At 46.2% G+C, this 25,035-nt stretch overlaps 1 protein-coding gene across 1 annotated transcript in view; it reads right to left on the bottom strand.

The window, feature by feature from the left end:
* AKAP13 (A-kinase anchoring protein 13) overlaps positions 1-25,035 on the bottom strand; it is a 245,086-nt gene that overhangs the window by 175,455 nt on the left and 44,596 nt on the right. The window contains 2 exon segments of the mRNA XM_070358158.1: positions 2,171-2,354; positions 11,130-11,426. Coding sequence (XP_070214259.1) covers positions 2,171-2,354; positions 11,130-11,426 — 481 coding nt within the window.

Below are 25,035 nucleotides of genomic sequence, written 5' to 3'. Positions count from 1 at the left end.
GACTGATGCTGAAGCTAAAGCTCCAATACTTTGGCCACCTGCCGTGAAAAGCCGACTCATTGAAAAGACCCTGATGCTCGGGAAGATTGAAGGTGGCAGGAGAAGGGGATGACAGAGAATGAGATGGTTGGATGGCATCACTGACTCAATGGACATGAATTTGAGCAAACTCTGGGAGATAGTGAAGGACAGGGAAGCCTGGTGTGCTACAGTCCATGGGTTGCAAAGAGTGGGACACGACTTAGCGACTGAACAACAATTAGGACTTGGCACTTTTTCTAGGCTGCAGAACAGTAACAGCCAGAAGAATCTCAGTTCAGAGCTAGATCTGTGACAAGGTGCCCCTACGGCCCTGCTGTAGCCCTGCTGTACTGCCCTACTGTGGACGAGACTTCTCAAGCTGGCTTTCCCTTACCTACTCCCTTTCGAAAGGAGCGAAGCGGCTGTCTCACATGTAGCAGAGGTGGCAGTATAAAGCAAAGCAAAGTCTCTCCTCCAAAAACACACACTCTAGTTTCCTTAAAGCTGTGCTGCAAGAATGGTCTTGTGACATCCTCTCCCGGCATATAAAGAAGCTGTTGTAATCATTCTATTTCCCCATCTGGATGGCAATCCGTAACCAACTCTGCTTCCCAGCAAAACCTCTGTGCTCTAAGACTAAATCTGGAGAAAACTGCACTTGAACTTCACCGCAGTAATATGGAGTTGATGGTCTCAACTTCTGGGACGAGGCTTGTCTTCTGGAGGCCGTGAGGCAGACAAGCAGAAGGAATCCAGTCATAGCCAGATGGGAAGTGCGAGGGAACGGAACGCGCTGCCCTCTGGAATACTGTCCAGGGAGAGCTCAAATATCCACAGCTCATCTGACATGAGGTGTGCCCCCTCCTGCTGTCACTGGATCGGAGGCACCCATCAGAAAGCTTTCCGCAAGGAACCTCCTGTTTGGAGTGACTGGGGACGTTCTAACCATGGGGCAGGTAAAGAAAAACAAACAACCCCCCACCCCCATTTGTATAACAGGAAGTTACATTACATTGAGATCTCCTCTGGGCCCTTCCAGACTACCCCCCACCACGTACACACACAGTTTAGAATAATAAAAAATAAAAGGCAACTAAATCGAACCTAACATGGATAAAATACCTGAGAATTTGCAAAGACTGACTTAATTTCAAGGGTCCCTCGATTGCTAAAGAACACAGATCCAATGGGATTGATTCTTGCTCATGCGGTAGAAAAGATGGTGATGATCATAAAGCAGTAAAGAATACATTAAATAAGAGAAATTATAGTTGACATTTTCTGTCTTTTATAAGTACTCCAAAGAAAAGCACTGGCTGGGGAGAATGGATACATGTATATGGATGGCTGAGTCCCTTCACTGTTCATCTGAAACTCATCACAACTGTTTTTGTGGATACCCCAATACCAAATAAGAAGTTAAAAAAAAAAAGTGTTGGCTGTCCTAATGCATTTATTTTTCTATTTACTCAAGAAAAAAGGAAGACGAACTCTTTGAATGTTTTGACGAACGGCCTTCCTTCCAAACACTCTCTGAAGAGTCAGAATGTGTAACAACTGGACTCACAAACACACAGGCAGGATTTCCGACAGCACGTTTCCAGGACAACTCGGTTGCTTTTTACTGCTCCTTGTATGAAGAGACCACTGCTCTCAATTTTATTTATAGAAATTACATTCAAACCAAAACTTAGTGGTTCAGCATACTTTCTATATGCAATTATTACAAGTACTTGCTTCGAGTTAACTCTTTCAAGAATTAAAGACATATCAGGGGGGAAAAAAATATATGGCACAGAAAGTCTGTTCCCTCTTGGACTAAGCTGGGGAAACTGGATGCCCTGGATCATAAAGTGCTACCCCTACAGACCAGACTTATTCTGAGTTTTCAGTAAAATTTAAGAGGCAAGAAACAGTGAGGGCAGAGAAAGCTGAGGAAAGGCAAGAAAAGGGAAGGTGACTTACGTGTGTTCCTCTCAGACAATGAAGTGCTGAGCAGGAGCAAGCTTACCGACCTCCAGTGAAAGGCAAGGCACAGAGCTGAGGGTTTACTTCCCAGCTAAGGCTGGAGATGCCACGTGGGCGGGGTTACTGTGAATGCGGGGGTGGGGCCGGCCCAGAAGGAGGAAATGGGAGAAGGCGCACTTACTCGGTCAAGAGCCTGTGCAGCTTGTGATAGCCCCGCTCCAAGGCCAGGCTCACAGGTGTCGCTCCTTCCTGATTGTGGATGCTCAGAGCTCCGCGGCCACCTGGCTTCTGCAGCAGGAACCACGTCAACCTCAGCAGCCCCAGCCGCACGGCGAAATGCATCAACGTCTCTCGGGGGCCACCATCTGCAGACAGCGGACAAGACGAAGATCAGGGAGGAGAACATGAAAACCCAGAGCAAAAGAAGAAAAGGATGGTTCAGGTCAATGCCACTGCCTCCAAGCCCCTGAGAGCATACCACTAAGCCTCAACATATAGCATGAACAATTTTACCGTGGCAGAGTATAATCATCTCTCAAAGACAAAAACGAAGCTAGGAAAAAAGGATGAGAGGCCAAATCTCCTATAGGAGACAGTCCTACAAAAGAGGAACCATTTCTATATTCTGATTTAATGCAGACGTTAAGGGTGACTGCACACATATGGGAGGGGAGGGAGGGAGGAAGACAGACAGAAAAAATTTAAGAAGTGAATGCAGCCTCGCTACATGGGGATCAGGATCCAAGGGGAATAGCTGTTGGGGCTTAGATGGGTGTATCAAAAAGTATAATTACTTAAAAAAAAATCACCCAGAGAGGAGTTGGCTAGTTAAACACTAAAAACAGGTTCTGCTTGTTAAGTACACACAGGTCTTTTTATTCTCCCACATGAAGGGCAAATCAAATTGCTGGCAGTGGCAGCTATTTTTGTTGTTTGTTTAAGAAAGAAATGCATCTTCTGGCATAATAAGAAAGACCAATTCCAAGAGGATAGGCTAACAATCTCAGAAGGAAAACTACGTGCCTGTTTCACCTGAAGCGAAGGCCCCTTCTTGGTACAGAGTCACTCTGAAAGTGGCAGAGTGAGGAAGGCTTTGGAGTCAGCAAACCTGGGTTCCCATCTGGCATTTACTGTCCGTGTGACTGGACACAACCTGTTTCAGCTCTCGGAGCTCTCCTCCCTGCCTCCCTGGAGTGGGGTGCCACCACCTCTGCTCCCACAGCCGCAGTAACAGCTCAGAGGAATGGGCGAGGCGCTTGTCAGGTGAAGGCTGCGGCGGGTGTTCAGTGAATGTTGCGTTCCTGCCCTTCCCCGCTCTCTGCTCTGTCCCTCCTGACCTCCAATCACAATCCAGGTTCGCTGGCAACACTCTCTGCACCTCATCCGACTTGGAATGATGAGGCTGGGCTTATCTGACCCCAGGGAGTACCACTCAGAATGGGAATGGTGCCCTGGGGTTGTGCCTGCTTTTGCCCCCTCAGCTGCGCTACCATCTCTCATTCTCCAAAGCTTCCCGGAGGTCTCGACCTACCCCACCAGGCACGCTCACCCTTCTTGGACCCCAGTGTTTTCCCCTTACATTTAAGTCCCTGATGCTTCAGATGTGAGCAGTAGGGTAAGAATAAATGCATCGCAACCCTGCAACTGTATATGAACTGCACTGTCTTCTAACGTCACACATGCCTTAGTCTAGTCTCATTGCCAGGTTAAGTTTCCTGGGAGGCAAAAACCATCTTTCATATTTTACACTGTCCTTACAGAACTCAGCATACTAAATGGTTTATATGATGGGTGACAGAGGCATAAGGCTGGAAAGACATCAACACTACGGAAGGAACCAGTGCACGTGTGGGTGCCAATGTGAATAAGCAACTCAGAGCAGGTGGCCAGGCCAGAAGAAAGGACGGAAAGAATTTTCAGAAAAGATCAAGTATCACCACGTGACTTGTGCCTTGTGCTTGTTTGCAAGCACTCTGACACCCTTACAAATACAAAAAAGTGAGTAAGGCACTGCCAGGGAACTCGATGATTTTTTACAGACTGGTTAATCCGGCCTCACTAGATGGCACCTCCTTAAAGCAGTTCCTCTGCACCCCCAGTCTTTCTCATCCCTCATGTGCTCTGAGTCAGCTCAGCCTTCAAAAGGCAGAGTTCCAATAACAAGACAATACACCTGCTTGAAGCTGGCATCCCGATTCCGGCACCCGGGGGGACCCCAAATCTCATCCTACAGTCCTTAGGAGCAGGTGCCACGTCTGCTTTTAGGCCGCCCCCTCTTTGCAGTCAACAGGTAATAAGAATAGTAATATCTGGTGAAGGCTGCTCAATGCCATGCACTGGGCTAGGTGCTCTGTATTCACTCTTTCCATTCTCACAATAACCCTATAAGGCCTCGTTATCCTCTTTCCGCGGATGAAGACAGGTTAATAACTGCCCACAGCAAAAATCAGCAAGATCTGAAGATGCTTCTGTCTTGAGTCTAGAAACCGATCCCTCTCCGTTACTCTATCCCATCTCTTTTTGTTAAAAAAAAAAAAAAAGAAAAAAAAAACCACACAAGCATTCTCATGCTGTAGCTTAAGAAGCACCTTCTCTTGTTTTCCTCCAAAAGTAATTTTTCTTATCTAACACACAGTTTCATCATTGCTTTTGTTCCTTTCATCTCAGTTTAAAATCCAGAAGATCTACAATTTGGAATTGACCTCTGTTCTGTTTTCTCTCTTGCGATCTTTGTGTTTTCTCTGTAACTGGGAGAGCTGCTCAACTTTGCTATTCAGATCACTAACTGCATTTCCTATGATGTCAATTGGGTCCTTTGTCCCCAATCTGAATTTAATTATGCTATGGCATTCTGGTTGTCCTTGCATCATTTAAGACAACTCCCTTCCATCTTTGCCCTCATTGTGATGGCTTTTCTGCAGATGTAATTAAAGAGCCTAATCAGTTGATTTAATAAGGAAGATTATCCTAGCTAATTTGGGAAGGCCTAACCAAACCAGCTGGAAGGCTTTAATGACAGAGCTGAGATTCCCCTGGACAGAGAAGAAACCCTGCCAGAAGAGGACGGTGTCAGCCTGTGGCCGTGCAGTCCATCCAGCGTGGGACTTCCCCTCCTGTCCAGGGAGGACAGCCTTGGCTCACGCTGGTGGGTTTCAGCTTGCCCCGATCTTCTCTTCTACTCTCGCCCTCCAAATTTTGGACTTGCTTAGCTAAATCTCCACAACTGTGCAAGCCATTCCCTGAAATCATCTTCCTACTGGTTCTGGTTCTCTGGGCAACCCTGATTAACACAATCATTAAACTTGTATTTTTTTCTCCCTCATAGATTCCTTCTCTGATTTTATAACGGGTCTGACTTCTTCAATCTCTTAAAGGGCAAATGAAAAACCTCTTCTGAATTTTCTTGGTTTCTTAATGAAAATTAGAGAGGCCACCATCTGAATACTCATGACCCTCTTCCATTCCCTTTCTGTTTCAGTTACTTCAAGGGCCTTACGCTGGTTGGTTGATTTTCCTGTTCAACTATTTTCAACTGGAAAAAAAAATAGGTCTGTGGGCCTGGGCCCAGCTTCCCATGGAGAAGGCAGGAGGAAGTGTCTTGCTTCCTATCTACTCATGTGCTGGAAGCCTCCCTCACACTCAGCTCGGCAGAGAAAGGGGCTGTGCCTCGTGAGAGACGGCTGCACCTTTTCAAGTCATCGGCTTTTCTGTCTAAGCAAAGGGTCCCGACTTCCGTGAACAAAACGGTAATCCAAGGCTACATGTGCTTTTCCTACCGCTGGAGCCAGCCTGCTCGCAGTGCCCTTTAAATGTGTATCTGGGAGACTCCAAAATCTCCATTCTTCCTACTGTTCTGGTCTCCTCAAATAAACCTCAGGTCCAGGGTGATGCAGGAATTCTCATGCCTAGTGGGGATGGGCAGCAGCAGGCCCATGCGAGAAATGGGCATTTGGAAAAACGCCACGCATGACCTTGTAATGGAATCAAGGTTTGAGAGGCAATAAAACCTTTTGGAGCTAAAGTGCTCCATAATGAGGAAACACCTGTCTTGGAGTCAATCCTATAGATTACTATTATATATTATAAAATATCTTTGCTTATTTTCTTTTTTAGCAGCTATGAATAGGTGAAAACATACAAAAAGTCTAGCGAGAGCAGCTAAGGAAAAATTTCCATGGAAAGCTAGCAAGCAATCTGGAAAAGGTATGGGAATTAAAACCCCAAATGATTACCGTTGTGGTTTCACTAACCAAACACCAGATACAAAGAACTGAGAACACAAGTTTAGTGCAAACTGGCTGAAACCTGGCTCACCCTTCTCTCCACCCCAGAGATGATCAGATCTTCTCGGTTAGTTATACAACACCACGACTAAATAAGAAGGTAGGCTTCCCCCAGGACCTTGCTCCTCTTTGCTTTCTTCAGAGCAGGGCTTTCGAGGCCCACCTTCTGTTACCAGCAAATTATGCTGACGGCTACTGTACGAGGGTCTTTCAGGGGAAAAACCGTCTTAGTTCACCCTTTCACTAACCACAGGTGCTGAAAACCTGAGACAACTCAGTGAAACTTGGTAGCTCAGAGGGAAGATACTCCCACCCCACCATTCACCCTCCACCCACATGAACCCGTATTATTTGCCTTTAAGGCAGAACTAAGGCAAAAAAAGTCCAGTGCTTCACGTAACTAGGAAGTAAAGAACACTGAGGAGGATAAAGAGGACAAACTCCCTCTTGATGATGTATGGGTAAGGAAAGACTCTAGAAATAGGCTCAAAAAAATCTCATTCTGCTCCAAAGAAGTTTTTTGTTGTTTTTTTTTAAGTCCTTTTATAGAACATGCTGCTTTCCCACATCAGAGCTCATCACTGTCTTGTCCAAAAGGTTACTAGATACTGGTCATGGCATGCTAAAAATGAAGAGCCTGGAACTTTCCTGCTGGTCCACTGGTTAAGAATCCACCCTGCAGTGCAGGGAACATGAATTCAATCCCCAGTTGGGGAACCAGGATCCTATATGCTGCCGGGGAACTAAGCCAAAGCTCTGCAACTGCAGAAGCCTGCACATTGCAACTACCGAACCTGCGTGCTTCAGAGCCCAGATGCCACAGCTAGGGAGCCCAGCGCAGCCAAAATTTAAATTAAAAAAAAAAGTTTAATAACAATAAATTTTTTAAAAGCCTACAAACTAGCACATACTCCAGGATATATTTTCCTCCGTTTTACAGATGAAGAAATTGAGAAACAGAGAGATTAAATATTCTGCACACACTCTAGCAATGAAGCCAGGATGTTAACAAATTGACCCTGCAACCTATGCTTTTTCCACTTCATAATATCAAGCCTAAGCCAAGAGTTCTTTTATTGTTTTTTAATTTATTTTTAATTGAAGGATAATTGCTTTATAGTATTGTGTTGGCTTCTGCCAAACATCAACAGGAATCAGCCATAGGTATACATATATGTCCCCTCCCACTAGAACCTCCCTCCCCATCGCACCCCTCTAGGTTGTTACAGAGCCCCGGGTTTGAGTTCCCTGCTAAAGCCAAGAGTTCTTAATGTCATGTTCTTAATGCCTGTGGTTCAGGGAGATTGACTCCTGAAACAATATGTAAAATTTTGCAGGCAGGTTCCTATGTGTATTTTTCCGTCCAGAAAAATCGGAGCTATTTCCAAAGGAGTTAGTGACCTGAGCCTTAAAAGTTAAAAAGCAATGCATCTAAACGATTAGAGTGGGAGGATTAACCATAAATCCTCCCTCACTTCTTTGTATAAGTATCAGGCTGGAACACCTGTAAACACCCAGCTTTCAACAGGAAGCAGTGCTGTTATGTAACAAGTGCTCTATTTAGCTGCGTGATTACCCCAGGCACCAAGCTGACTTACCTTCTTCCTTTAAACATCTTTCAAAAAGCATCTGATGTGCAACTCTCTGCTCTAAGCAGACTGCTTCTTTGCATTTGTCCCCCTTCCCTGGTGGCTCAAGCAGTAAAGAATCCACCTGCATGCAGGAGATGTGCAGGAGACCCAGGTTCCATCCCTGGGTCAGGAAGATCCCCTGGAGAAGTGAATGGCTCCAGTATTCTTGCCTGGGAAATCTCAGGGACAGAGGAGCCTGGTGGGCTACAGCCCACAAGATCAGAAAGAGTTGGACCCACTGAGCGACTCAACCCACCACCACCCAACAATAAGCAAGGACCTGTTATTGACGTTTTGTTTGTTGTTTAGTTGACTCTTCTGCAACCCCCACTGACCATCACCTGCCAGGCTCCTCTGTCCATGGAAATCTCCAGGATTTCCAGGATTACCACCAAGACACACAACCATCCAACACCCAAAGAATTTCCCCAGGACACCCCTTTGTGGTCAGACCTTTCCCCTACTTCAAGCCCCTGGAAACTACTAATCTATTTTCTGTCCCTACAATTTTGCTCTTTCTAGTGAGTGAATGAGTGAAAGCTGCTCAGTTGTGTCAGCCTCTTTGTGACCCCTTGGACTGTAGCCCACCAGGCTCTCCTCTGTCCATGGGATTCTCCAGGCAAGAATACTGGAGTGGGTTGCCATTCCCTTCTCCAGGGCCCTTTCTAGAGAATCATATAAATTGAGTCACAGAGTAACTTTGGAACCTGACTTCTTAGTGCAATACATTTAAAACGCATTCAGGTTCATGTGCATGTCAACAGATTACTCCTTTTTATGGCTGAGTAGTATTCCATCGCATGGGCGTACCACAGTCTGTGTGTACAGTGAGGGAGATCTGGGTTGTTTCTAGCTTGGGGTGATTGTAAATAATGCTGCTACAGGTATATTAGGGCAAAGATTTCTTAAGTAAATGTAACTTTTCATTTTTCTAGGACATAGAGCAAAAAGTAGGAATGCTAGGTCACATAATAAATCTAACTTCATAGGAGACCGCAAACCGTTTGCTGGGGCGGCTCTCTTCCAGCAAGGTCTGTGATGCGGTTGTGTGTCCTCACGAGCACCTGGCCATCCTGAAAATGTGCAACAGCGCCTTACTGTGGTTTTCAGGCATTTCCTTAAGTGCCCAAATTTGAGTTAGCCTTCCTGTACAACAGAAACTTAAGAAGTACACAGAAGACCATAAAAATACTAAATCTGGAAAGCTTCCTATTAAAGACAAAGATGCTAAGACCCAGAGAAGAGAAGGATATATGTCTAACGTCTCAGACCTGTGCTTTTCCTACAGTTCTTTCTAACCAGGTGACATGAACAAACTATCCAATTCCTGTGCCTTCTTTAAACAAGACAAAGCAAAACCACACAAAACAACTTTATGCCCCATAAATAAGTAATGCAACCCTTCTTGATACTGATTTATGAATGGCAACCAGAATAATCATTCCAATCACAACACAGAAACCGCAGGAGTGGACTTCCCTGGTGGAGCACTGGAGAAAAATCCTCCTGCCAATGCAGGGGTGGGGGTTTGATCCCTGATCTGGGACGATTCCACATGCCGGAGCAACTAAGCCCATGAGCCACAACCAGTGAGCTTGCATGCGGCAACGACTGAAGCTTATCTAAGCCCGTGCTCTGCAGTAAGAGAGGCCACTGCAGTGAGAGGAGCCACTGCAGCGAGAAGCCACCGCAGAGAAGCCCACACACCACAACGAAGAGTGGCCCCCTCATCGCAAGTAGGGAAAGCCCACACAAGACGATGAAGGCCCAGAGCAATCAACAAACAAACAAATCAATATGGGGGGGTGGGACAGGAGGAGCTAGAAATGTCTGAACATTAGGTTTCTGGAAAAGTGCCCACTGTCCTGTATAATGGCAAATCTTCTGATCTCTAGATCTCAGTAATGCAGAGGTTTCTTAGGCGCTATGTTAAAAAGAAAAAGGATAAATGCTTTTTCCCTTCATTTGAGCATCCAAGGTTCCTTTTGCATTTCACCTGGCAGGAGTGCCCGGTCTTGTCTTGACAGGAAGCCCCTGACAGTGGGGGTCTCTTCCTGCAGCTGGTCACCGCCCCAGTGGTTAAATTCAGTGGGTCTAAGAGAACTAAAGCTAGCAAAACCTCGCTGCCCTTCCTCCATGAGAAGAACACAGCTATCTGGTGGGTCTAGAGAGTGGGGAACTGAGCGCCCTCCCGGATCAGCCCCGCTGGGCACTCCTCCTCAGTCAGGGTCTGCCTGCCTGCGGGGGGGGCCGGGGCCTTCTGGGCGACCCCTTCATAACACAATAACCAAAGTCAGGAACACTCCAGGGCAGTCCTGTGACTGTCCTGTTCTTCCAGAGATAAGAGTCGAGAGGATAAGCAACCCCTTCCGGCAAGTGGACTGATGTCAGCCTTTCCATTCAGTTTCTGTTAGGAACAAAGCAAACGCTCTGATCTTTGCGTAACTCATAAATCTTTCCATTAGATCTGCACTCAGGAGGGAAAGATGACGCTGTTTGCTGGACTCCAGGTATATGCTGCTTCATCGGGGAGGGGTGTGTGTGTGTGTGTGTGTGTGTGTGTGTTTACACACATAAACATTCACAACATCTAACAGGTGTCATTTACCACAAGAATAATGACACAGGAAATCCCCTGTCAGAAAAAGAGGAACATATATAGATACCTACTACTTCACTGCTTTTTAAAAAGTGGAGTCCCGAGCAGATGAAATAGACCAGAGTGAGGGCACTCTGGTTACAAACTTGTGGGGTGGGCGCTCCAGGCCTTGGTTAGCTCCCCTGCGTGCCCCTCCCTGTCTTTTCCTTCTTCCAGCCTCATGGAATCCCTAGACACCTTGAGAATACAATAATGAAAATCCTGTCTTTGATCTTTAGAAAGAAGTGTCAAACGTTCCTCTGCTGCCCTCCTCATGAAGGACGGGCCTCTCTCTACACACAGGAGATCAAGTGTGAAGTCCAGGCCACGGAAGGGCATCAAGCCACCAGCTACTCTGACAGCTGCCGCTCTGAGTGAGCCCTCTGTGGGGTCATTTCCCGACAAGAACGGGCCTGACAACTCAGCAGGAGGACCCAGGAGAGGCGCCACTGAGGCCACTCTGCTCCTGTAATGGCACAGTCTATGCAGCCACCGTGGAGACGGGAGGAGCATCCCCAAAGGAAAGCAGCCCCATCCAAAAACAAAGAATCCCAAGCTCAAAGGCTGCGGGTCATCCGAGGTCCTTACCGTGTGAAGTTGCGTCTGTCCCCAACACATTCCACTCCGCTGGCAGCTTCAGGTGCCTGAAGGCCAGGGCAACTTTCTCATCGAGGGAGTTCACGTCCGAGGACGGGGGTCCTGAGCGATCCAGGAAACGGGTGAAGTTCAGGGCCTGCTGGTTGCCAGCACTGGTGGCCAGGAACTGGGCTGCGTCATAGGCCTCGTCCTGGATGAACTGGAAGTCCTCTTCCGCCACCACAAACACAGGCAGGCCCTCTTTGGAAGCGCAGAGCAGCACCTTCACTGTCTCGCAGCAGTCATGACCTAAGGAGACACAGGCAGCAGGGAGACAGATCAGAGCCCTCCTCCTGAAAGACAGGGCAGCGGCGGCAATCAGCTCTTCCTGCATGACATACACATTCCCCCTCCTGAAAGGAACCCCCTCCTTCCCCCAAGCTCTGCCAGCAATCTTCCACACTTCACAAAACTCCATCTCTAATTCATTTTTCACAAGTGCTAGTTGCAAATATCAATTGGTTCCCCTGTTGTTGTTCCGTCGATCAGTCATGTCTGATTGTCTGCGACCCCATGGACTGTAGCTCACCAGGCTTCTCTGTCCATGAGATTTCTCCAGGCAACAATACTGGAGTGAGTGGCCATTACCTTCTCCAGGGGATCTTCCCAACCTAGAGACTGAATCCGCGTCTCCCTGTCTCCTGCATTGGCAGGCAGGTGCTTCCCCGGAGCCACCTGGAAAGCCCTGGTTCCCCTACCAAATAACAGGTTAATTTTGTATTCCAGTTGCCACCATGCTGGCAGTATAATGTTTGGCATTAACAGTCTCTGAAAATCTCAATATACACTAATTTGTTCAACTTGAACAAATTAAAGAATGAAAGCTCAAGGACCTTGCGATGAGGCCTAGCGTCCAGTGGGAAGGCTCCTGAGCAGCCCTGGATCTGGAAACCCAGCAGGGAAAAAGTCACTTCCACGGGTCACCCGGCAGGAACTGGACTGAGGCCCCAGTACCCCACTGACAGAGCCTGGCAGGGCACGGTCCATAAGATGGCAAAGAGTCAGACACGACTGAAGCGACTGAGCAGGCACCAAGCACACGACCTGATTTCACCTCACTATTATGAAGCAATTCAAGGCAGAGGAAATAACTTTTGCTCTGAGATGCCCATTCTTTCCTGTAATGCAAAGAGAACTTCAAAGAAATCGCCCGGTTTGCATAGGGATGATGCAATGCCAGGGCCAGAGACCACGGTGCCCACTGCCCAGAGGGGCAGAGAATGCATGAGCTCTGACGTCAGGCAGCAAGCTACCTGCCACCCGAGGGAGCTCCACTGGTGTCTAGACCGGGAAGGTGTGAGCACTGTTCCCGCAGGGAGGCATTCCTGGAAAGTCAGATCTCCCTGGGGTTTTCAGCAATGTTATGCATTTCCAAGATGCGGAATGTATTCATCAAAACACACTTTTCCTCCACCTTCAGGCACTGATCTCAGCTGGTTGGAACTATGCTCCTAACATCATCATTTCTTCCATAAATATCTTTCTGATGAGAAAATAAACTGGAGTTGGTGTTTCTGAGTGAGCTGCGCCTCCTGGCGCGCTGCCTGAGGAACTGCAGGCACCTGAGGGCCAGGCTCCCAGAGACCACCCACATGCAGAGCCCATCCTGACTTCTGGATGAGCTGGAGGGTCCCTGAGTGCCACTCCACAGACCACAGGCACAGCCAACAGAGGCTTCCCACCCGGCAGAGCAAACTAAGCTTTCTGCTGTCTTTGAAAGAGAAAACAATCATTTTTCTTCCCCATGTAACCAACGAGAGAAGTAAATCGATATTCTACAGACTTCCCCCCACCCCCACGGTGTGTGTGTTAGTCGCTTAGTCATGTACAACTCTTTGTGACCCCATGGACTGTAGCCCATCAGGCCGCTCTGTCCATGGGATTCTCCAAGCAAGAACACTGGAGAGGGTTGCCATTCCCTTCTGCAGGGGATCTTCCCAACCCAGGGATCGAACCTGGGTCTCCTGGCATTGCAGGCAGATTCTTCACCATCTGAGCCACCAAGGAAGTCCCTTTCCCCCCAGGAGCCTCTTTAAAGGCTTTCCTTTGTGATGAAAAGTCTCTCACTGGTGTGTAATCTAAAGATGGGAACAAATACTGACTAACCAAGAACCTATGACACACCAGGCATCTGATGTGTCATTTTCTCAACACAACAAATTTATATGGTGTGTACTGTCCTCACGTTATAGATGAGAAAACTGAGACTTCAAGAGATAAACTGCCCAGATTCACACAACCATGAAGCAGAATCTATCAGGTCTGATGCTAAACATCATGGTGTGAGAGTTCTGTAAAGCATCGCTTACAAATAAAGAAGTAACAGTGACAGTTACGCCCCTGTCTGCAAGGAGCCCTCCCTATACCTGGAATGACAGGCCAGTATGCCTATTAAAGCCAGAGGAACAGGCTCACAAACCCCGGAAATCAGTCTCCATACAAATGCATAACTCCACCAGTTGCTCCCAATGCCTTCCCAGCTGAATTCCTTCTAGAAAGGCTGTGGGAATCAAGCATCCTCTGCCCGCATGGGCCTGGCTCTGTATGTATACTCAGATATGCATTTCAATTCAACAAATACGCTGAATGTATACATCTATTACACAAAATGAAATTAGGGGGAAAAAATATTCATCTTTCTTTGCAGGGCAGCCAGCCTAATTATATAAGACAACTTCAGCAGGAACAAATCAGCTGGTTCAGGTAGTTAAGGTTTGGGTGGTTCTCCTGGCAGAAAATACTTCTTCAAAACTGTTGTGTTACATTTAACGACTAACATCTGGGGGGTTCCCTGATGGGCCAGTGGTTAGGAGGCGGTGCTTTCACTGCTCAGGTCCAGACTCAATCCCTAGTCAGAGGGGAAAAAAATCACTAACATCTATCTGGACGTCCACCAAGCTCAGGACTCTGTGAGTAGAAGCTGAACACACACCCACATCCACATCCACACACATACCCACCCCCCAGCAGCAGCAGCTAACCACAGGGATCTAAGCCCTCCAGAGGTTTAAAGAAACACAAACCATGCCACTCAAGGGAGCGGACCAGTGCACTTCACAATGTCACACGTGGGTGAAAGCTGGCAGCTAAGGACCTCCCCCACCACCCCACCCCTGCATGTGTCTTTATTGAATTTGTTGTACCGTTACTTCTGCAGCTAAGGACCTCCCCCTTTCCCCTCCCCCATTTGTAAAGTCTTTATTGAGTCTGTTACACTGTTACTTCTGCTGTTTATGTTTTGGGTCTTTGGCTGTGAGGCATGTGGGGTCTTAACTCAGGGACCAGGGATCCCCCTGCATGGGAAGGTGAAGTCTTAAACCCTGGACTCTTCTGATAGGGGTCCTGCTCCCAACTCTCAACCCCAGAGGTTCTTCACTGCAGCCCTCAACACTCGAGATGCTCAGTCGGGCCGCATCCTTCCTTCCTGCCTCTATCACTAATAATACTGATAGTAATTATCGCTATCACCAATAATCTCTGTTCCAGGCACCATTCTCAGTGCTTTCCAAATAACAGCCCATTTAACCCTCACCACAACCCTCTAAGCAGCAGTACTACTATAATCCCCATTTGTCAGACAAGGAAATCAAGGCACAAAAAGGTTAAATATCTGCTCCAAAGTTCTAAAGCTCCTACCAGTGGTAGAATCATAATCTGAACCCAAGTTTCCTTGTTCTCACGTCTGCCCCTACACCTACACTGAGACAAGAAGGTTTAAAGAGGAAACGGTGCTACCATGGAAGAACCAGTGGGAAAGTATGGAAGACTCCACGTTCAAATCCTGGCTCTGAGACTCCTAAGTTGCCTGACCTCAGAGCACCTCTGCTTCTCCAGGCCTCACGTACAGTGTGAGGGGGCAGCCTCTGCAGGCGCTATGGTTCCTCCAGCTGTACGAGTCTGTGGGTTTCACCAGGCAGAAGGCGGGGAGAGAGAAACTCAGGCTCCAGGAGTAGGAAATGGTTTCGAAAACATAAAAATGGAAGCAGAGTCCAAAGGATGGAATAATTACTGTAAGAGACAGTGCCAGTAAGGTTACTACTCAGGCTACTTCTAGAGGCTTCGTGGGAGGACAGACCCAGGTTCAAACCGAGTTTCTTACTTCCTAGACTGTGTGGTCTGAGGAAAGTGACAAGCTCGCTAACACTTTTAAATCTAGAGAGTACCCTCGTCTGCAAAGTGAAGACCTACTATTTAGAAGACTCCTCTCAAATTCTTTAATACTTATCACCCCAAATAACATACACACAGCCTCATTTCCAAATTAGACGGACAATACCTATTTCAGTCAGAATAACTATAACTGACCCTTTAACAAGACGGGTTTGAACTGCATGGGTGCACTGATAATGTGGATTTTTTCCCCACATATGTGCTACTATATTTACGATCCATGGTTGGCTGATGGAACCACGGACACAGAGGGTGGACGAAGGGACCAGAGCACCTGTGGATCCTGGGGTCTGTGGGGCTCCTGGAACCCAGCGCCCTGCAGATACTGAGAAGCGACTGGACCCGAACAATGTGATGGTTCTCACTCACGAATCTCACCAGTAATGAGAGCATTTCCCGTTTATTCAGGGCTTCCCAGGGGGCTCACGCTTAGCCCTTCAAGGTTATTTTTCTTTTTGAAAGAGAACGGTTATATGTGTGTGTGTGTGTGTGTGCACATATATATACACACACATACATATAATACACACACACATAGGCTATATATGAACATATACACATAGGCTGTATATACATACATATGCTTCCGTGGTGGCTCAGCGGTAAAAGGATCCACCTGCCAATGCAGGAGATACGGGTTTGATCCCTGGGTTGGGAAGATCCCCTGGAGAAGGAAATGGCAACCCACTGCAGTATTCTTGCCTGGAAAATCCCATCAACAGAGAAGGCTGGCAGGGCAGTGGGTGACAACAGATTTGGACAAGACTCAGTGACTAGAGAACAACAACAAAGCTCATTTTAAAACTCCTGACAGTCCTTTGAGGTAACTGAATGAATGTCAATAAAAGCTAAAATTTGAGGTTTCACAGTTCAATGGTGAGCACATGAATAATGTGGGATCCAAATTGAATTCTACCTTCAAAACTTAAATACACTCTTAGGAGAGATCTTACACTAACCTAACCTACAGTAATAATACCCACTGCCCCACCCATCTTTCCTACCCATCTCCTTCCCCAAGCCTGGGCAGAGGCGTCCGGGACACCTGGGAGCCAGGTGTCACACGGCCACTACTGTGAACAGCAGCACTGCTCTGTGAAGTCACCTCCTGCATAAACACAGGCGCCAGGCCACCGTCCAGATCTTCAGCTTCATCTCACACTCCCCTGCACAGGCACACGCGTGTGCACACGCGCACGCACACACACTCACAGCCAAAGGCCGTGGTGAAGCAATACCCACGTCATCCAAAACTGCAAAGTGCAGAACTAATGTACCTGCACAGAAATCTAAAACTGCCAAAACGACTGTTTACTTGGCTAATAGGGTGGGGACAACAAAGGGGGCAGAAATACAAGGTTTAAGGGTGTGTGTGTGTGTGCGTGCATGCACAGTTTATGGGTGTGTGTGTGTGTCCACACGCGCACGCACGCGTGAGCTCGGCAGCAGAAGCACCCTAATTCTCTCTGCTGCTTTAGCTGTTAGAAGGTGGATGGACACACTATGGTCTGCTCTGTGGAACTAAAACAAAACCGTGTACCAGGGGCGGCGGAATGTCAGAAAAGGCCCTGAGACAGACATTCAGAAGTCATCCAACCGCGTGCCCGATATTCCCCCTTCAGATATGAATTCACAATCTGAAGGAGAAACTCTGAATCATGCTAAGTACAATGTGCCATATATCTGGAATCTGTTTCGTATGATTATAGGCTTCGAGGGTTAAAAGAAGACTGGAGAACGGAGGGGTCCTGGCACAGTCTTTGTTAAACTTTCAGTCAATTGGCAGCGTTACTACTGAGCACGAACCAAGGGCCTCCCCTACATCTGGAAAACCACCCTGCAAGGCTGACAAGGCTACCCTCTCACATCATGTTTTCACATGATGTGAGTTCACAGAACTGGTTTTTATCCCTATGACCTTTCAGGTAAGGTATATATATATTAAAAAATTTTTTTTCAAAAGCAAAGGTTATATGATAAAACTGACCCATTAATAAAACTGAAATCACTACATCTACCCACATAAAATATCTTACTACCACAAATTAGCTCTAAAGACTCAACAATTTTCTGGGGCCATTAACTTAGGACTGCCTTTGTACACACAAAATACAAGGTATTAACAATGTCTACATTTTCATGGCCAAAGAAGGGATGGGATGGGAAACCATATCCAGTCTGACATAATGACCACAATTTAACTCCTTTTTACATGAAAACAGAAGCTGCAGCATAAGGAAGAGTAACAAGGTTTTCGGCTAGTTCCATGGCGTTTCTCCTTCCACTCAAGTTCCTGGTAACTGAGAGAGGAAAGAAAACCACAAGTCCTTTTAAAGAGGGGGAAGTACTGGAAATTCCACTGAGACCCTTCTGAGGGAAAGACCTCCAGAGAATTGAAAGAGGGGAAGAAGAGAGACAGACTGTTAAAGAAACAAGGCCTAAACCTCAATTCCATTTTTTCTTTTGACACTGACTTCTGAATATAACGCACAATCAGGTCTGATAAGTTTTACATCAGAAGTATGGGATAAATCATGGGCTGGGAGAGGTCTGACCGTTACTGAGTGAATTCTAAGAGGTCATGAAGTAGACTAACAACTAGGGGGAGAGTCAGAAAGTATCAGGTTTGAGATGGCCATATTCACAGCAAGCACCTTACAGAAACAGGTGTCTACTTCTACTGGTAGTTAAAATTATTTTAATATTATCAGCTACTGTTGTTGTTCAGTCCCCAATTTGTATCCAACTCTTTGCAACTCCATGAATTATAGCATGCCAGGCTTCCCTGTCCCTCACTATCTCCAGGAGTTTGTTCAAACTCAGGTCTGTTGAGTCAGTGATTCCATCCAACCATCTCATCCTCTGCCATCCCCTTCTCCTCCTGCCCTCAATCTTTCCCAGGATCAGGGTCTTTTCCAGTGAGTTGACTCTTTGCATCAGGGGGCCAAAATATTAGAGCTTCAGCTTCAGCATCAGCCTTTCCAATGAATATTCAGGGTTGATTTACTTTAGGACTGACTGGTTTGATCTCCTTGCAGTCCAAGGGACTCTCAAGGAGTCTTTTCCAACACCACAGTTCAAAAGCATCAATTCTTCAGCACTCAGCTTTCTTTATAGTGCAACTTTCACATCCATACATGACTACTGGAAAAACTACAGCTTTGATTAGAAGGATCTTTGTCAGCAAAGTAATGTCTCTGCTTTTTAATATGCTGTCTAGGTTCGTCATATCTTTTCTTCCAAGGAGCAAGCATCTTTTAATTTCATGGCTGCAGTCACCGGCTGTAGTGATTTTGGAGCCCGAGAAAATAAAATCTGCCACTGTTTCCATTGTTTCCCCATCTATTTGCCACGAAGTGATGGGGTCAGATGCCATGATTGTCATTTTTTGAATGTTGAGTTTTAAGCCAGCTTTTCACTCTCCTTAAAATGCTCCTACTCAGGTGACTCAAGGCAAACAGATCTCTATTACTGTACCAAGAGATTCCACATAAGCCCAACAGAGCTTCTGAGCTAAATGCTGCCCCTGACACACTGGAGAACTGAAAATATAAAGGGGGAAGAATGTATGTGCTCCCATACAACCGGGAGCACCTGAGCGGGAGACAAAAATTTAACTGCTCGTGGTCCTCTTAAAAGCATCTAATCCTTTTTTTGTGCTCAGAGGTCAGGAGGTGTTGTGCTCCTGAGGTCAGCGAGCTTTTCCGCAGGCTCCTTATCACTGTAAGAAGCACCTGTGTCCATGACAACAAAATGGTGCTACAGATAAACAAAAGTGCTTAAGCATGACCCAACAATTACTTCATTTCCTATTAGGCTAAAAGTGGCACACATCCCATCCGGGCCTTCTCTTTTGAGGATGAAACAATCGGGACTTTGTTTTGCCTGCGCGCCAACAAAAGGGAACCCTGGAAGTGCTTGCTGGGCAAGCCAAGCCCAGAGCGCCTCAGCCGTTTCCTATGACAAAGTCTGCATTCGCAGTCAGTGGTGGAGAAGACAAAAAGAATACACTTTACCACTTCAGTTTGGCAAAGGATTTGAAATTCTGGTGTCTTTTTCTTCCCTCTGGAGTGGCTACACAGTTAAAGGAAATTTTTGATCTTCAGACCCACACTCTAACAGGAGAGAGGACTATTTGCTAAAGTATGTACCTACTGCTAGTTTTCAGTGGTCTAATGGTAGATGTGCATAAAGGTACCAAAGCTCTCTGTATGTATGTAGAGAAGCAGTTAAGGAGAGGGAGAAACAGTAGGCACAGCAATCATGTACATTTGGGAGGAGAAAGGGCCGAACTGATACTAAAAATCTGGTGGACTATAATCTAGCTTATTACTCCAAGGCAGTATGCTCAATCTTTTAGTCACTGACATCTCCCAAGCAGCTTTTCTAAACATTTCTCTCTGTTTGACATCCCCACCCCATGAAATTTTAATACTACAGACATCCCATACATTTGTATGTTATATCTGGGCTTTATATGTGAAGAGTGAGATCGGGGAAGTGGGCACTCTCCTGGTGGCTCAGTGGTAAAGAAGCCGCCTGCTGATGCAGGAGATGTGGGCTCCATCCCTGGTCCAGGAAGACTCCACGTGCAGCAGATCAACTGAGCCTGTGTGCTACAGCTGCTGAGTCTGCACCCCACAAGAGTAGCCCCCACTCACTGCAACTAGAGAAAGTCTTTGTGGCAACAAAGACCCAGCACAGCCAAAAATAAATAAATAAGCAAACAAAGTCATTATTATTTTTTTTTTTGGAAAAAGAGTTAAAAAAAAAAATTTTTTTTAAACCACCTAAGAACCAATTCTCACCCCTCTGGGAGGATACTAGCCCCACTGTGATACATGAACTCCATCCCAGTGCCGTGTCAATAATAGCTCAAGAGGGTGCAGGGTCCACACAGGCATTTCACTTGGACACCAGAGAGCACACAGCTTCCTTCACCTGGCCCTCCCCAAAAGTAGCCATGTACACTGATTAGCATTGGACAGTAATTTAAGTCTTTTAAAATATAAAATCACGTCTGTCTAGAGATAGCCTTGTAGTAGTATTTTAGGATAGGGAGACTTAGAGTCCAGTGAAAAAGTAACTGATTACTTTGGCAGAAAGCGAGGGCATCTCTGATTGGGCCAGATAAAAGCCTGGAACTTCTTCTCAAGTGTTATTTGATTTGGAGACCTCTGGACATCTACTGCCAGAAACAGAGCCTTGGTTCACAGGAACTGAGAGATACGGTGGTTTCACTGCAGGCTACCTGTTGAGACCTCGGCTGTAAGCAAAGATTTTTAATTAAGCCCCCTAGGACTTCTGATCATGGTAGATGTACTTTTCTCTTTCCTTTCAATAACAAATTTGCTTTATATAGAAACTTCCCTTGATAAGTGAGAAAGAAAGGAAAGATACCAAAGAGCTGAGTCAAATCCTGGGTCAAGGAATGTTTGCTATTTTCCTGTCAAACAAGAACCTTCGCTGTGAATTCTAAAAGTAAATGACAGACATGAGGGGCGATGCTAGGATTTCATGTCATGACAGATTCTGCACCAAAGCCCTTCACAAGGCTTCACCCACTGAATACCCTGTCTTATTTTCCATCCTGCAGTTACTGCTTGCTTGGTCTATCTTCACATTCAATTAATAAAAGTGAGCACAGGAAAGCACCTCATAACCCCCTGGAATTACCTTCAGCAGGTATCAGATTTCTTTATATTACTTACTCATCCTACAGCCTTTGAAAGAAAATATCTTGACCTCATCCCACAAGGAGAATCACTGTTTTGTTAAAATGGGATTTGGGGTTGGATTTGTTTTATATGAAGAGAAAAGAATAGAGGTATTTTATTTTTATTTATTACAAAGGCAACACTTTTTGTCTTTAGACGTATGTTTCACAGCAAATTATATTCTTAAACTAATCAATTTCATAGGTATTTTGAATGTAGTATTATACTATAAAACTTTTTTTTGTCTAGTGTTAATTAGCACAAAGACAGCTTTACTTTTGAAAGAGAGGACAGTATTTCCAAAGTCTTCATATGTTTTTCTTAAAATTACTATATATGTTAAAAATTACACATGGACTTTAAAACAGCAAAACAATTTAAAGGCAGATAAAGTTTCCAAAGGCTCCAATTAACTGTCCCAAGATGCTACTAATCTTAACATAATTTCATTTTTTAAAAAGGAGGGACTGCATCATGTCTACAGCCTGTCTACGGTGATAAGGCAAGAAAATGCCTTTACAATTTATAAGTAAACATACATATACAATTCATTGTTAATTTTATCATCAGAAAAGCCAAAAAGTTAAGAAAATATGAAAGAAACAGGGCCGGGAGGGCGCGATGGACTGTAATCTCAATATCTGGAGTCAGAGAGGTTTTTTTTCAGAGACTATCAAGAAATGTCTCATTTCCTTACCCCCCAAAATCATAAAAGGTCACAGATGAATGAACATCAAGGAGTAGCTGTCTTAGGAAGGTCAATCAATCATCTCATTTTCATAAAAACTAAACTATTACACAGCAGTGCCAGGGAAGCACGGAGGACTCCAAGAAAAACCAGAGCCAGCAATCTGCATGCAACTTGACATTTGCAGACACAAAGCTCTTTTTCTTCCATGGTCGCTCCTAGGACCCGAGGAGCGAGCCCCACACGGGAGCCGGGGCGGGGACATCGTCCCGACAGCAGCTGCTGCGGACAGGCCGGGCGCGTCCCCCTCTAACCAGGACGCACAGGGCAGGAGCGGACTCCCCACGGGGAACTGTGACTAATCTGACGCCGCGCTCCGCACAAAGTCTGAGCCCATCAATAGGACACACAGAAATCATCAGATGCAGTTCTGGACAGAAAACAGGCTCCTGCCCCAAGACAAGACGCAACGCAAGAAGCCAGAGAGTCCTCTGGCGGTTTTCAAAAGAAAGGGGTGGGGTGGGGGGGCGGGGGGCATTGTGTCTGTGTGTGTGTGTGTGTAAGTATGTGTGTGGGGTGTGTGTGAACAAATGTATGTACAACCTTTCTAGCAGGGCAGTTTCCAAGAACCAGGATGAGTTTCAACATGGTAGAAACCCAGTCTCATCAAGTGGGAGGAATTCACAGATGCACCAGAGAACGTGACAGACATGAATCCATGCCCTGGTGAAGCTGACACTCCAGCAGAGGCAAGCAGAAAATAAATAAAACGTATAAATGAGTTGGAAGTTGATCAGTGCAGTGCAGAAAAGTGAAGCGTGGAAAGGGACCAGGGAGTGTGTAGAGAAGGCAGGTTTATATAAATATATATATATGTATGTGTGTATATATATATATATATATATATATATATATATATATAATGGAGTGGCTAGACTTTATAAAGTCGACAGGAAAGGCCTCATTGAGAAGGTGATCATCTGAGTAAAGACCTCAAGGAAAATAAGAAACAAGTCAAAGAAATCCCCCAAGGCAGATTTAAGGCCGTTTACTTCTACACAAAAATATTAACTCTGTAATATAAACAAGAAACTCAAAACTAGCTTATTAACCCCCAAATCTGCCTCTCTCTCCCCTCTCCTCCACAACAGTTCCTTAGCCAATCTGGACAACAGCAGCTGAAAAAGACAAGAGAAGAGGAAAATCACAGGCCTGATGACCAGAGTACTGAGATCCACTCAGAAGTCTTTCCTGCTTCAGTGGCTAACAGAGGTCCTCCTTCAGCAAGGAGGGAGGCTCACGGGGACCCCTGTACACACATCAAAGGCTCACAGGGCGCCTCGCTCTTCATTTGGCCTGCTCGTACAACGGGATCTTTCAAGGACTCGAATCCTTTGTCACCTCTGCTGTGATTAAGGGCCTCATGCAGCAGCCTGACCGGATCAGGTGGGCTGCAGAATATGCAGGCCAGCGGGGAGCAAAGGGGCACGCTGTGAGAAGACGGCATCAGGTAAGATCATAACTGGAGGGGAGGAGAGCTGCTTAGTGGCCAACTAGGAGAGGCCAGGCACTGGGGTTCCAAGCCCCAAGCAAAGGGCTCAGGAAGGTACTGAGGATTCGGACCAAATTAGGGAGAAAGAGCAGACTACAACATCCATTCTGGCGGGCTGGAGCCAGCAGAACGAGGGCACCCAGAGTCAACTGGTACAAAGGACACCCAGCGATGTGTGGGGCTGGGAAGAAGGGGTCCTGAGACCTGTTACAGAGGTGGTAGCTCAAAGGCAAGGGGGGAAATGGAAACAAGTCAGAAAAGCAGGCTGGGGACAGTATATAAGGATCTGGTAAGAACCAGGAGCTCCTGGCTGTCATACGATACCATGGACTTGTGAACCGAAGACAGCAACTGCTTGCAGCCCACACTAACTTCAGCACCTTCACACTGAAGGTGTCAGGGCCGCCGGGCACAGCCCTCTGCGCCGAGAGGCGGGGCCCCGCGGTGGCCGAGGCCAGCGAGGACACGGGGCGCTGGCCCGACAGCTGGCCCTCCTCTGGGTCAGTCGCTCAGTCATGTCCAACTCTTCGTGACCCCGTGGACTGTAGCCCGCCAGGCCCCTCTGTCCGTGGGGATTCTCCAGGCAAGAGTACTGGAGTGGGTTGCCATGCCGTCCTCCAGGGGATCTTCCCAACGCAGGGATCCAACCTGGGTCTCTTGCACTGCAGATGTATTCTTTACCGTCTGAGCCACCAGAGAAGCCCATCCTCCTGGTATCTGCTTGCAGGCTTTCTTGCCATCTATCTTATCTACCTATACACACACACACACACACACACACACATACATATACATCTACACATCCACAAACACACAAACTGCTACAGTACTTCTAAATCAGGAGGAAAAGTAAGTTTATAAATTATCCTCATTCCTTTCCTAATAAGAGCGCAGTCAGGCACTGACTGACTCTGTTAATGCCCATCTGAGGGCTGTTTCTCACTGTCACACACGCAGATGTGTCTAGCAGGGGTGACACTGGGTGGCTCCCGCTCAGCAGACAGCAAGGTTCCAGATCAGACCCTCTGACATGATACCCATCACAGGAACAAGACGACTGGGGCTTCACATTACAAGGAAGGTGCATAATACTCTTTAGGGGGAAGAAAAGACAATCAGCACCTCTCCTGGACGTCTTGCTCAATCTCCTGTCCCTAGAACTCTGAGGGAGAATATACATAGGATTTGCCTAAATCTTTAAATCCTGTATTTTCAAAATCACTTTTGTCAAGTAGGAGGATAAATATGGGAGGATAAATGTCAGAATCTCAGTTCATGAATGTGGTGTAACTTCCAGGACCTGGCAGGTATCACAAGTGAAGTCAACTTATGTAAAACGGCACAGCAGCCATCAAAAGCTGGCAGTTTTTTACATGATTAATTTCAAAAAAAGTGGAATCAATGTTACATAAAAACACTGAAGACAGGAAAAGTTTCAGTAAGAACTAAGTCCATTTTGTTCTCTGAAAGCCAATGGTTCAACTGTCAACACTTTTTATGGGTTCCCCCTAAATCTCCCCTCTTTTGCACTCAGATGAAATTTAACCAATTATTAACTTCAAAGCAAGCTTGAGGAAAGACAGAATAAGTTCATTTCCAAACACAATCAATATACCTTTAGATGCCTGGGATCAGTCAAAAGCCGCTTCTGGTGGCATTAGCAATGATATAATGACTTTGCAAAGGATTTTTAACAAGTAAACAGTTTCCTTTTAATTCCATTAAATGGAT

Source organism: Bos mutus, chromosome 21 (genome assembly GCF_027580195.1).
Source record: "Bos mutus isolate GX-2022 chromosome 21, NWIPB_WYAK_1.1, whole genome shotgun sequence".
NCBI classification, from domain to species: Eukaryota; Metazoa; Chordata; class Mammalia; order Artiodactyla; family Bovidae; genus Bos; species Bos mutus.
This window is presented reverse-complemented; position numbering and strand designations above follow the sequence as displayed.